The 14,149-nt window shown below is 36.9% G+C and overlaps 1 protein-coding gene and 1 long non-coding RNA gene across 3 annotated transcripts; both read left to right on the plus strand.

Moving 5' to 3' along the window:
- Window positions 1-1,824: 1,824 nt before the first annotated feature.
- On the plus strand, window positions 1,825-5,282 carry LOC103459688 (uncharacterized). 2 transcript variants are annotated; one of them, XR_532793.2, is made up of 4 exons: window positions 1,825-1,872; window positions 3,763-3,891; window positions 5,026-5,160; window positions 5,247-5,282. It is a non-coding gene; the product is annotated as an uncharacterized LOC103459688 (long non-coding RNA). The 2 variants fall into 2 exon arrangements; XR_532792.2 differs by lacking the exon at window positions 1,825-1,872 and having other exon boundaries at window positions 3,443-3,891.
- A 1,656-nt stretch (window positions 5,283-6,938) lies between these two features.
- Window positions 6,939-13,251, plus strand: LOC103459687 (uncharacterized). Its single transcript, XM_008401466.2, has 10 exons — window positions 6,939-7,022; window positions 7,308-7,383; window positions 7,564-7,605; window positions 7,721-7,851; window positions 8,050-8,229; window positions 9,302-9,425; window positions 10,679-10,849; window positions 10,929-11,099; window positions 11,335-11,434; window positions 11,612-13,251. The coding sequence occupies exons 4-10, from the start codon at window positions 7,832-7,834 to the stop codon at window positions 11,656-11,658; spliced, it is 813 nt and encodes a 270-aa protein (XP_008399688.1). The 5' UTR covers window positions 6,939-7,022; window positions 7,308-7,383; window positions 7,564-7,605; window positions 7,721-7,831; the 3' UTR covers window positions 11,659-13,251.
- Window positions 13,252-14,149: the final 898 nt, after the last annotated feature.

The raw sequence follows: 14,149 nt of genomic DNA on the forward strand, positions 1-14,149 counted from the left end.
GTGGGGGGTTTTAGCCTCGATTTAAAGGAAGTCAGTGTTTCAGCCATTTTGCAGTTTTTTGGAAGTTTGTTCCAGATTTGTGGTGCATAGAAACGGAATGTTGCTTCTCCATGTTTGTTTCAGGTTCTGGTTCTAATGCAGAGCAGACCATGTTCTTCAGGTGATCAAAGGCTGACTTTATGTGACTCTAAAAAAAAGTGAAATATTGCAGTATACTACAGTAAAATAGAAATTTCTCAGAGATGTTGAAAAGTGATGTGGCAATTCCAGCTGGAGCCAAAATGAGTTATGTTGGTGGATTCAACATGTGCAATATTGACAACGGACCATATTATCGGCTATTTATGTTACAGATCTGAATAAAAACTATGGCATTATGAGCTCACAAGGGCTTGGGTCACAATAGTAGAAATATTTCATAGCAAAAAGGGGGAAAACAAAAAGAAATTATAGTACAATAAAGTGACAGGATTAAAGGTTTGTATTTTCTATTTAAGTACAAGGAGAATTACGATTCTTTAATTATTTGATTTAACTTCGACGTTATGTGAAAATCTGTTTCTGACTGACAACTTGGATGAATCTTTAAATATATTTCTCCTTCCAAACAGGCATTCTGTGGAATATTAAGCACAGAGTCAATGGTGTTAAATAAACACCATCATGATGAACAGAAACAAAGGGAGCACATAAAAATACATCTATGAAAAAGATTGAACAACAAAACTTTTATGACTAATTTGCCTTCAATATTCTTTGAATAAGACTTTGGCTTAAATGTATCAAGAGAAGATGACGTGAAGCTGAGCTCCCTCCCTCTCACATCTAAGAGAGTCGCAGCATTTTTACCCACATTTCTGCAGAGACTTGAGAATCAAACCGACCCGCAGGCTGTCCTTATCTCAGAGCCGCTTCCTTTAGAGCAAGATGATCCTGCTACTCTGTCTGCTCTGCTTCATCTGTGGAGACCCTGCTTGGAGTCTGGAGGTACAAGAGTTCACCGTTAAAGAGGATATTCAGCAGGTGGCCGTGGCTAACAACAATCTTTATGTCGCTACAGTAAAGACACTTTATCGGTGGGTCAACCTGAATGTGACCCCCAGCCAGAACCCTGAGACGGCTCAGTTTTCCTCAAATTTTATCATTAACATGTTCTTATTTGATAAGAACAACAGATTGATCAGCTGTGGTGTGAATGAAAAACGAAACTGTTACTGTGAGATTCGGGAGAACATCAATAAACGTGTTTATAGTGACACCATCCAGGTGGGACCTCAGAGGAGCAGCAGTGGGTCTGTCAGCTTTCTGGTGGATGTGAAGGAGGATTCAGGTCTGACTGAGACTTACATTCTGACAGCGATAAAGAACCACAGAGACAAGACAGAGGAGGACAGGTGTGGGACTGATTTAAAGACAATCAACCTTTACAACACAGATCCCAGACAGACTGGAGGATTATTTTCTGGACTTGATCAGTCAGGCAGCAGTTCACCTGGGATCCAAACTGAAGCTGATGTAGAGTTTGTGGACGGATTCCAGATCAACTCAACAGTGTATCTGTTCTCCAACGTGGCATCAGGAGGTGAAACCAACAAAGTYCGTCTGATCTGGYTTCAGGCTRAAACCAGTAAAASTBASACTCTGRAGTCTCKTCGTGGAGCRACTCTCAGTTCCTCTGGAGGTGAAGGCAGCAGACTGCTGGCCTCCTCGRTCGTCYCAGGTGGACAGCAGGTCCTGTGGAGTGGAGTGTTCAGTGTGGATAAAGGAGGAGAAAACACTGAGCTGCTGCTGTTTGACATCAGTCCTGATCTCAGCAGGGATTCATACACAGATCCTGACTTTTATACATCGGTGAACAAGCCAAACAACCCGGTGAGTTGCTGTATATGCTGTGGAGCAAGACATATTTATTCCAATTTAATTTGTTGTCATAGTTAAATATTTCAGATTTTTACATGCGCAAGTCATTAAGCGACTAAAAATCAAAAATTTTAAAATTTTGTAATTTTATACAAATATAAATATACTACATTATAAAGTAGTTTTAATTTTGAATTAAAATTACAACATTTTAATCTAATTTTGTAATGGAAACACAGAGATTGTGTGTTTTCAACATTAAAAGAATGTTGACAAAGATTTGTGGACATTTTTAATGGAAACACAGCTACCAAAGAATATTTATATTCTATTCAGTCTCAGTTGTCTATAAATACCAACCTGGTAAAGGATATGTTGTAAAATACTAGATGAAGGCAGAAAGGCGAGTTTCTACGCTCCTTAGTGGGGGGCGCCGATTTATGTTTTCCCATGCACCTGATGCATGCATCTTAGTTTATTCTTGCAATTTGTTCTTCATTCATTTCCATTTAGTTTCCTTTGATTAGTATTATCATCTCTTGGTTTATTGCTATGTCCACTTTAGTTYMTKTCCTGTTGCTAGATTTATTTTATCATTTATTGACCATCAGTAATCTCATCACCTGCTGCGCCTCCTAATCGTCATGTGTTTCACATCATGTGTTGATTTTTCACTGTTCAGCGTCGGATTCTCTGTTTTTATGCCATAATTCACATCTAGTTCGTMGCTCCGTTTTATGTCCCGCTTCTCCTGTTTCAGAGTTTTGCGCAATGTGCGCCTCGTTTTCTTTTTTTTTTCTTTTTTGCTTTACTCCCTATGGTGCGCAGCGTTCGGGAAACGTATCGATGGAGAAAAGGCAGACTGACATAAACCTTTTAAAACAACGGAAACAATTTCGGTATTCTGATTATTGAAATTTGAAAGTGCTGTGTTGTTCTATTACCTCCGTTCATACCGGACCACTTACAGCTCCGGTGTTAACGCTATAAAATGACCGCTCTCTATCGTGGTATCACCCATGGAGGGATTTCTTTATTTAAATTGGTTCATTTTTCAGAGGGATACAAAGTGAAGGTATCGTGATTTTAGTAATTGCATGTTTATAAGAGCGATTTTCTGTTGTCCTTCCATGGTAGCGGGCAGCTTTCAAATGGAAATAAAACACTTTTTAATATAAATTGCTGCTTTGACATGATCACAGAACTGCCAAAACATATGTAGCCTACATAAATACCAGACAAAGTGAATCACAGCAGCGTCATCAGCCGRTGTAACGCTGAACTGATGCGGAGCGGAGCTGCGCCATGAAGCTAAAAACACTGAATAGAAGGAGAGAGCTATCGATACAGTTGCAGCCAAGCATGGTTTAATGTTACACAATACATTAAATTGTGTAACATTGCTCAAAGTCTAAACTGGTATTGTTGTGCATTTAAGGTGTAAAGTTTACCTTCGACCAAACGCCCCCCAAAGGCATCCCAGCGCCCCCCTTTTGTAAAAATGTCCGCCAGCGCCCCCTGCAGTCCTCTGAACGCCCCCTGGGGGGCGGTACCGCCCACGTTGAGAACCGCTAGACTACTGTATATAATGTTAACTTATGTCGCTCTCCTTCCTCAGAATAATATTTGCATGTAGCCATTCACGTAATCTGTCAGTAGCTTTAACTTAAAATAAAATAAATAAAACCATCCTCATTGTTGTTTATTAGGTGAAGACATGCATCTTCAAAAAAGACTTTTTCAATTTGCCTTTTTGACCAATTTAAACAAAAACCAAATAACCATATTCACTCAACCTACACTTAGCTCACTTAATAAAGTCTATAAGGAACATTTTATATTTGTAAAATATTCATCAAATCGTCAATATTCATCAGATGTAATAATGTGTCTATTTCTTAGTCAGAACCGAAGTCTCTGAAACCGCAGGCTGTTCTGTTCAAGAAGAAATACATGAGCTCTGTGCTGGCGGTGAAGCAGGACGGCTGGACGGTTTTCTTCATCGGAACAAGCAACGGGCAGCTCATTAAGGTCAGTGGTTGTGTTTCAGGAACAGATACTACATCTCATCTTAAACTGTTGTTTAAGATGAGATGGCTTTCACACAATCTTGTGTGAAAGTCACTTTCTGACAGGATCAGTTGTTCTGTACTACATAGATAGGCAGAAACATCATTAATCCTTTTGGGAGTTTCCTCCAGGAAAATTAAAGTTACAGTACAATGAAGAATGAACCTGCTGCCAGCTATAAACATACTTTGTACAGACATGAGCAAAATTCTTATAATTTGCTGGCAAGACTCATTTATTGATTCCAGATAAGTGAACAACACTGAAAATAATTCAAAATTTGGGTGTACTGTAATTGAGCTAAAACTAAAATACATTCTAAAGGCTCACTAATAGATGCAATTTCAGATTATCTATCAGGAAGTTAGAGTTGAATCACAGAAACAGAGATGCTTGTTTATAGCCTAAAGACACACAAACCCCTTCCAGAACATTTATGTGATAAACCCAGAGGCCCCCCTAGAACAAACATGCCATTTAACATTACCCCATTATAATACAGCTTACATAAGCAAAGCTGGTCTTATGTAACCAGCACATAACTACAGAGTGAAGCATGTTTGAAAGAACCAGCGAAGGTTCAAGAAATTCACAGTTTGTCCCTTCAGGAAATGGTAAACGGCCTTTACTTATAAAGTACTTTAACAAGTTCAGAGGATCCCAAAGTACTTAACAGTACATTCATCCATTCATGCACACATTATCACACTGATGGTGGTGCTACTACATTATAGCCACAGCCAGAGGCGGTCCTAGCCAGTTTGGCACCATGAGCAAACAGATCCCATTAGAACCCCAAGTAGTTTTTTAATGACTAGAAGAGGCTGGACTGATGGAGAGTACAGTGGTACTAATCTAGGCAGGTAATAAATTTTCAGCACAAGACCAACAGAAACCAAGCTTCATCGCGTGATGAACACACAGCGTTCATCCCGCGACCCCCTGCCCCACAGCCAAACGTAACGCAACAGGAGTCCAGATTCCCCAGAGACAATTCAATCAATCAGGTTTAATTATTTAGCATATTTCAGCAACAAGGCAGTTCAAATTGTTTCATATTAGAAAGCACAAAAATATGAACTATTCTGTTGTCAGCTTCCTGTGGACAAGAACAATCGTCCAGCATGTCCAAAGGAGCACCACAGGGCCAGTGGTAATGAAAACGTTTTTTCAAAAATCCTTCTGAATCCAGTGGATCATAAACACATATATCTGCAGTTTAAAAAACAGGTAACCATTTTTGCTTTTTAGTTTTTCATGTTGTTTGTACAAGACTGCATGTTAAAGTGTGTCTGAGTCTTTGAGTTTTCTTCCAGATTAAGCGCGTAACAGTATCAGACTGTGATGAATACAATAGAGTAGATGACTGTCGTATGGATCCATTCTGTGTCTGGTGTGCCTCTCAGGAAAGGTCAGAGAAACTTCAGGTGCAGCTGAATCCTTCAGAAAATTCTGAAAGTCGCGATGACATGTTTCAATTTCTTTTCAGCTGTAAATTTAGTAAAGATGACTGCAAAGACGACTGGTTGTCCATCCCTGATGAATACCAACAGGAAGTGATTTCCCACAGAGTTGTGAAGGACTCCACTGGAGAGGTGAATCAATAACAGATTAATGACTTTATTCAGTTTGAACTAAAAGTTGTTTATTTCTTCTATCTGCTCCTTTCTCAGGTCAAAGTAGTCGTTAAAGTACATCTGACTGTGGCACAGACGATTCAGTCCAACTTCAACTCTCAGATCTCTACAACCTCTGAATGGCCTCGTAGGCAAAATGAGCCATAACCTCAGTACCCAGAATGCACCTGCATTCTCTTTGACAATCTTAATGCTAAAGGTCAGTAACGTTCGGTAAATAAATTTGTCATTGATCCTACATCATTGAAAACTCATAGGCTTGCATTATTTATCATCTGGCTTATCATTAAATATTACAAATGAAAACCACAATAATAAAAACTAAACTTTACATTAATTTTGATTACAGAATATTTAAAAAGCAGGAAAAGCTGAAAGTAAAGTCATAATGGAGCTCAGTTAGTACAATCTTGTGTGAAAGCCACTTTCTGACAGGACATGATAACCTGTTCAGTTAAATTTCATTTATCCAGGGTGCAAATCATGAAAATCCCAAATCAAGATCCAGTGTGAACTGTTATTTGTTGATCCAGTATGCATGAGGCTAGACTAACATACAGCTATGTTGAAATCTGTCAGGGTTCACTTATGTGTTGTAATGCTCAATTAGAACTATTTATCAGCTTGGTTCCTATTCATCTTCTGCCAAGAAACTCTCATTTCCCATCGTGTTGATGTAACCTAATGCTGTATGAAAGCAGGCTAATCTGATAAATCTACCTGGTAAAAAACACTGAACCAGTTACCTGGGTAACCAGTGACTCAATCTACTTTACCCAGAGTTATATAATCTTAATAGCACAAAGATGTTTTTACTTGTTGAGTGTAACACAAGTGTGTGTTCTCACACCAAAATGAACAAATATTTTGCTGAGCACTAAATAGTTCATTTAGTTCCAAGACTAAATAAACTACCAGCAACCCTCCCGACCCCACTGAGGGACAAGGGTGAAAGAAAATGGATGGATGGATGGATGGACTAAATAAACTATTAAAGTGGTGAAGTCTTCCTGTGTCCTACAGTGTATGTCAGTACAAACCTCCATGTTGCTCCATATTGCAACCAAAAGCACAGAATATGAGAAGAATCATCTATACTCTGCATGTAGCCAATGGGACATCTGATAATATTTACATATAAAAATACTTTTACTTTTATTGAACAGAACTTTAAGTACAATTTCAGTAGCGCATAAATTGTAAGGTTTCCCAGCTTGTTTGGTCTTATTTATGTATTTAATGTTTAATTAACTAACTAAAAAAACCTCCTACTGTCTACATGTACACATTCATGTAGAGTGTATTAAAATGCTTCCTTCCATACAGTATTTTGTCAAAAATAACTGCTGTGATTTTTTCATTTGCAGAACTTGATGTCACTGTACAAATTACATTCAGCAGAACAACACTGACAAAGCAACTAAAGCTATTCGACTGTTCTGATACTTCACTCTCGTAAGTTCATTTACACTTTACAGATTTAAAATTTCATGATATTTTAATCAGCCAAAATTAAATCTTAACTACAAAAGTTTTCAAATGATAAATGTAGTTATTTATTTACAGAAAGGAAACTGGCCTGGGTGAATGTGAAAAAGTAATTAATATGAGAAAAAAAACCCCATAGAAATCTTTTGTGGGTTTTTGCACCGTTTGTACCTAGAATAATTATTAGCATTGTTGTGCACTGATATATTACTACAACTATGTTGAGGACCATGCACGTTGTTTTCTCCGTAGATGTCAGCAGTGCATCAGAGCTGGATGTGGCTGGAAGGAGAACCGCTGTACCTGGGACAGTGAAGGAGAGCAGAATGTAATCACACATTTTCAAATGGTTTTTAAAAGAAAGTCGACAGGTTTACCTGTTATGTATTGAGTTTTAAACCAACATCTGCCTGAAACAGTTAAATACTGAGTGGTAAAAAGAAGCAGGTTACGAAATGGAAGCAGACATTTGTACCTGTTGAATTTGTTCCTGTTCTTTATTTTGTAGGAGAGTGTTTGCCAAAAGTCCTCCTCTAAGGCAAACCTTGTGGTGAGTCTAGATGTGGATAACTTTCTACCCTCTTCTGATTCTCACCCTAAAGCAAGTTCAGAATAACACCAGAGAAAATAAAACATTGAGGCAGTTTATTTTGTGTTTTCTGCAGCCATGGAACATCTCCGTCTCTCCCAGTCGTGTGTCTTACTACGGCAGAAATCACGCTATTTTGAGAGGTCACAACCTCACAGATGTGATTGCCGTCAAGGTTCAGGCAGAAATGGACTGTTTACCACAGGAGTAAGTCACTAATTATGCTAATCTACCATTTTATGATCATCTAGCTCAAGTAAAAACATTTTAAAATGTTGGGCTCAGGAAACAATTGATCCAGGAAGAATATCATCCTTGACATTTGTGAGTCTGATTTTCATTCTTATGATATGAGATCTAAAATGAGGTTCTTTCTCCTCTGTTCCAACATGTCTGACTGATTAGATCTCCAGTTTGGAACAACACTGGTGAGAGTCTGACGTTCCACATTCCCAGAAGAACCAATGAAGCTGAAGCCAAAGTGTGTGCTGTCCTGTCTGATGGGAGTTGCCATGGCAATACTGAAATCATCTACCAGTCAGCACCATCTTGTAACGACACTTCACCACATATTTCCTGGAGAAGGTATACATGTGTTTTAGGGCTGAAATAATAAAATAACTAATCAACTAATTTAGTAATTGATTAATTGTTAACAGGGTTATGATTACCATTAGTGATATACAAACAAACCTCAGGTTCTCACCTTACATTAAGGCAGTGGTTCCCAATTTTTTTTCTCCTGGGCCCCAGTGGTTTCCAAGCACTGTCTGTGCCCCCCTGTGGATTACAACAGGGAGAGTTAGAGAGACTCTTAGAGACACCCTGTTATACTCTTCCAACCTACCTACCCCCTCGCCCCCCCCCCCCTGCACACACAGCGTTCATCCTGCGACCCCCTGCCCCACAGTTTGGGAACCTCTGCGTTAAGGTATAAAGACAAATTTTAGCAGAGGTAATGTTGACATATTATACTGTGATTTGATAGAGGATAGAGGTTTAGAGCTTCATAATAATCTCTATCAAATGAATACTCAAATTAAAAGTGTTTATTTTTTTAGGCAAACCTGAAACTTTATTTGTGCTGTGCACCTCTTTATTTACTTTATTCCAAGGAGCAAGTATATTTTTCCTATCACAGATGTTCCCTTTACAAGGACACCGAAAGTGTCCATATGTGATTGCAGAAATATCCACATTTTATAATGGATATTAAAATAACCTGATATATTATGTAGATTATGGGAGAGATCACTACTGAAGCAGCAGCACAATGTGAGTTGAAACTCTAAGCTAGTTAGCATGTGTTCCCTCATTGAATGCAAATATAGTGACAAATGATTTTTAGGTTTCCTATAAAGTGTCTCTTTAAGTACAGTATAAGTATTGATCATACATTCAGCACCAGCAAGGATTAATGGTTAAACTGTAAAGGAGAGTGGATAGTTCAAGTATCCTAAAAAGACCTAAAACCAATCATTCATCTAAAATGATTCCACAGATTTTTTGTTCCTAATGTTTACAAAATACAAATATCTCAGCAACTTATGTTTTATGATATTTCCTATTAAACATACCTGATGAAGACAAAAACATTTCATATGTGGATAATTCTTACAGGTCTAGACGACTATAATTATTTTATTCTCTTATATAGTGGGAAGAGGAAGATGCCACTTTTTGGATCTTATTTGGAATCTGTGGAAATGGTCATACACAAGTTTTTCCAACACGGGTATTACCATCATGTAGAAGCAGTTCCTGAGAACAAAAACTCTGAGGTGAGTTATGGACACAGACACATAGGTTTGCATTTTAGGACTTATTAGGACTTTGTATTGACTTCCATTCATTTTAGTAACTCCATTTATGCCTAACAGATATTTTTCCTAACCATTTATATACTAGGTCTGTAGCAATTATCTGCCTCGAAGCTTTGTTAAGTTATGTTTTACTATTTAGCACCATGTGCTCCAACTGAGTGAATATTTGTGTTGCACAACATGCTTACTTCTGTCAACGAGTTGTTGACGAATGCTTAGTGCTCATTACTGATTTAAATTTGTTTTAAAAGTATTACTAATTGCACTTTAAAAATTAGATAACTTTGTTATTAAAGGTAAAGTTTAAACAGTAATGATTTCTTGGTTAATGTCAAGTTGTCGTAACAAAGACATTTTGAATAATGTCAACTTTGTATTAAGTGTCATAATTTACCGAATTACGCTTTATGACAACAGTCATAAATATTCATGAAAGCTTATTCATGTTCATGACATGTGTTATGTCATGTCAGTCTTATTAACCCCCCTTCAAATAAAGTGTTACCACTATTTTTATGCAGAAAAATTTGCATGTTTGCCTTTTCAGGAAGGATATTTCAAGGTATGTCCAGCAGTGTAGAACATTCTCTCAGATGTTATTTTCTCCTGTGTAATTTTCCTCCTACCTGTCTCGACGGCAGCAGTAGCCAAAACAGTGTGAGAGCTTCCCTCTGAGCCAGCATCACTCAGACACGAGTCCTCAACTAGTCATATTCCATAGATTAGACTATTAATGAAAAGTTAATGTATTTCAGTAATTCAGTTCACTTGGTAACATTATATAGGTTAATGCCCCACAGACTGACATTTAGCAAGTTTTATTTATTTTAATTATGATTTTTTTTAATTATTATTCAAGAGATTAGATTGGAATATTATATCAAACCAACAAAAAATATTCTTAATGGATAAATGTCTAAATTGTTGGTAATCAGTCATTCATACTAAAAAGAAAATCTGTAATTCTGTCGGTAATAGAAAAACTCATATTGGTCATTACATCAAGGAACACATGCAGAATTTGGCTGACATTATAATTTTCCATGATCTCTGACATTGAATTCATGTCTTAGAGTTTTTATTGGCTTATTTTGTTAAGATTTTATGACATTAGGTTGTATTGTACTGATCACTTTAGTCACCAACACATTCACCTTTTTATCTTCTGGTGGTAAATTTATTTACTGTGAAGGTTTTAAAATGCTCTACAGAATCTCACTTATGAAACACCTGAAGGAAAAACTTGCTTGTGGGGCTGCAGAATGAATTTGAAAGTAGCCAACGAAACATTGCCTTGCTTAAGAATATTCTACCATCCAGACCCACAGTTTCCCACATTTATGTCAAAGAGGACAGGAAACGATGTCCAAGTCATGATCCAGGTGATTTTTTTATTTGCTTTACTTTTAGTATCTACAAGTGTTGAAAATTTCGGTTTTAATTTGTTTCTGTTGTTTTCAGTGTCTAGACTGGGTCCTGGAGATGACAACAGAAGAGTTATCAGCATGGGGCGTCAAGGATGGCAGCCAATACCCCTGCATCATGAAGAGCAAAAATAAAACACATACTGGGGCAAACTATTTCACATGTGAAATTCAAAACACAACTCATGTCAAATTTTCTCAGTTAACGGTAATATTTTTAATCGGCAACGTACAATCTGAACATTTGTGTGGTGATACATTAACAGTCCTAGTTTACAACAATGCTGCTTGTAATTTAGCTTAAGCCATTAAATCTAATGTTTAGTCTTCATGCTGTGATTCTTACCTCTAAATGGCAGTCAAACCTAAAATCATAGAGTACAAATACAACCATTTGTTCAAAAATATAATTTAACATAGTGTTGTCATTTTTTTCCCTCCAGATTAAATATGGACGAATGACAGTTCAGGTGGGGAATCCACCTCTGATTGATCAGTACCTTCTGATGCTGCGCCTTCTGCTGGTTCCCTGTGGTACTGCAGGTAAATCTGATCAAAGTTTCTGCAAAACTGTTTTAAACATGTATTCCATAGTATTTATACATATTTTGGTTTTATTAAGGAAGTTTTCCTCTATTCACAAGTCAATGTGATGTAAATAGTGACTGAAAACCGTTTCTGTTTTCTTTTTTTTTCATCTCTTCATTGAATGTCTTTCAGTGCTGGTGATTATCTGTCACTGCCTTGCTATGAAGAACAAGCCCTGATCATTGGCGTCTTTTTCCTCCTCAGAGTTCCAGAAAATAAATAATTTGTTAAATGTTGGACTCATTGACATTAGATATGATACAGCTTCTTTCAATAATTACCTTTATGTTGAACAGTTGTAATTTTTAAGAGGGAAAACCTTTTCCATGTTTTCATTTGTTGCATATTTTTTGCCATATAGAAAGCTAACAGCATCTGAGTGACCAGACCACCATTATGATAGAAATAGTTATTGTTTAGAATAATGGAGAAAACTGCAGGCGGTTGATGTAACTAAATAATCTGCCAGAGTAAAACATGCTGTGTATCTCCAGATGTTGAGGCTCAGCAGTTTGTTGCTGTGTGTTTGTTCAGTTTAATCAAAAGAACTCAGAGGTGGAGTCATTCTGTTCTGTAATTCTACTGTTAACGTCAAACCAGAGATTGCATGTTGTATTTTACAAAATCTTTTCCAGCTTATTGCAAGTAATGAAATCTGAAATGTGACCAAGGACATAAATGATAATCCTGTTGATTTTTTTGTATAGATTGACAAATATTGTAAAACTAAAACGTTTATATGCATCTTAGATCCTTTAAAAATATATTCCCTCTTTGTTTTATGCTGGCCTTTTATTTTATGCTTGCTTGTTGATATTTGGAAATGTATGTAACATATTTCAAAATATGTAGCATAAATTAGTGATTGCATAAATATTCACCCCCTTCAAAGTGAGTGACCTAATTCAACAGAGGTCCAGTCAAGTGGTCACAGTTGTCTCACAATGAGTGGAATGACTGGAGATCAGCTGAGAGGAGTGAGTGTATCAGTTAGGGGGTGGATAGAAAAAAAATCTCCTTGGCTCTGAACATCCTCTTGAGTTCAGTTCAATCCATCAAAGAATGGAAGGAATATGATCAATGTGATGATGAAAACAGCCTGAGAGACCATGAAGAAGAAGAATATAGACCCTGGAAGGTTTGTAAAGGATGAAGGTAAAATTAAATAACGAGAAATCCTGGAAGACAATTAGTTCCCATCTGCCAGAGAGCTACGGCTTCAAAGAAGATTTATTTTCCAGCAAGACAGCGACCAGCTGAAGCTACACAGAAATGGTTTTGAACAGGACAGACGTTCTGGAATGGCCCAGTCCAAGTCCAGACACTAATCCCATAAAATTTGTTGCTGGACTTGAAAATGGCCGTTGATAGCTGTTCCCCACCAACCTGACAGAACTGAAAGAGTTCAGCAGAAAGAATGGAGGAAGCCTGAAGATAAACCGATGACATGCTGTCATTTCATCTGCTGAACCGGCTGAAAGGAGAATATTTATGCCATCACTTATTTCACGTGACATGTTTAATTTTTTGTTAAAATCAGTTTTTACTTTAACATTTGAATTTTTTTTTGTAAAATTTATTGATTATTAAAACCAATAAAAGGCAGTGAGCACATTTTGCAGGCAGTCGTAAATTTTTGCTGTGCTTTCCGTCTTCCTCTGAGCTTTGGATTACCTGATGGTTGGATGTTTGGTTGAACTGTGGCCTTTAAGGCTTCTCAGCAATGATAACTTATATTTTCATAAAATTAAAGAAAGAAATATTTAAGTGTTTTTACAAGAGATCGATACTTGTGGTTTGTTCTGGTATCAGCCGATATGTGCAATATGTTCACCAATCAATAAAAGATGGACATTTTATTTTAGGTAGAAAAAAACAATATACAAATCAAACAGAAGATGTTGCGCTAGATAAAAACACACTAAATCTAGGTTTTTGTTTCTTTTCTTAAAGAAATATCTGAAAAATTAAATCCTACACTAATGTAGTAATTTGTCTAGAGACGGCTCGGTGCAAATCTGCCATCTGCTGTAGAAAATAGGTATAGGTTAAAGTTGGGCGATAACCAAGACAGTGAATAAATTGACACTTTGAGGTACTATACATGGAAAATAAAAAACTTCACAACTCAAATGGTTTTTGTGTGAGCCATCAAAAACAGCTTTAGTTACTTTTTTCCTAGAGGTATGCACTTTGGCTTCAATTAAGTGTTATAGTAATTGAGAGAGTAACTCATAGGCAAAAATAAAGAAATCAAAAAAATAAAATTGCTCTTGAAGAAAAAAAAAACCACCAGTGAAGGGAGCAGACTGTGATTAATAAATTAGTCCAATCACAACAACATTGGCACAGATAGTAGAAAAGAGAATGTGGAGTCATTTGAAGCTCCACCACCTTAAAGCCCAAGATGCCCAAAAAACAAGCATGTATCCTACATAGATCTCTGCTCCAGAGCATCTGATTCAAATGACTGTAGTATCTATGTGTTTATCTGTGTTCTGCAGAAACGTCTTAATAACTAATTTAGTTCAACACTGAAACAAAGACAGTGAACCTTGAGAAACATGGTAGGGGATCCTTCAAAAGAATCATAGAACACCTTTAGGATCCGAAGGAACCCCAAAAATGTTCTGCAATGAAATTTTAAGATTAAGAAAAATGAGAAATAAC

This window comes from Poecilia reticulata, linkage group LG23 (assembly GCF_000633615.1).
Source record: "Poecilia reticulata strain Guanapo linkage group LG23, Guppy_female_1.0+MT, whole genome shotgun sequence".
Classification (NCBI taxonomy): Eukaryota; Metazoa; Chordata; class Actinopteri; order Cyprinodontiformes; family Poeciliidae; genus Poecilia; species Poecilia reticulata.

Bases quoted from the DNA above. Each gene is read 5' to 3' on its own strand.
- LOC103459687 (XM_008401466.2), top strand. From the start codon at position 7,832: ATGGACTGTTTACCACAGGA. The intron at 8,230-9,301 runs GTATACATGTGT...TCTCTTATATAG, and splicing joins CCACATATTTCCTGGAGAAG to TGGGAAGAGGAAGATGCCAC. The intron at 9,426-10,678 runs GTGAGTTATGGA...AATGCTCTACAG, and splicing joins CTGAGAACAAAAACTCTGAG to AATCTCACTTATGAAACACC.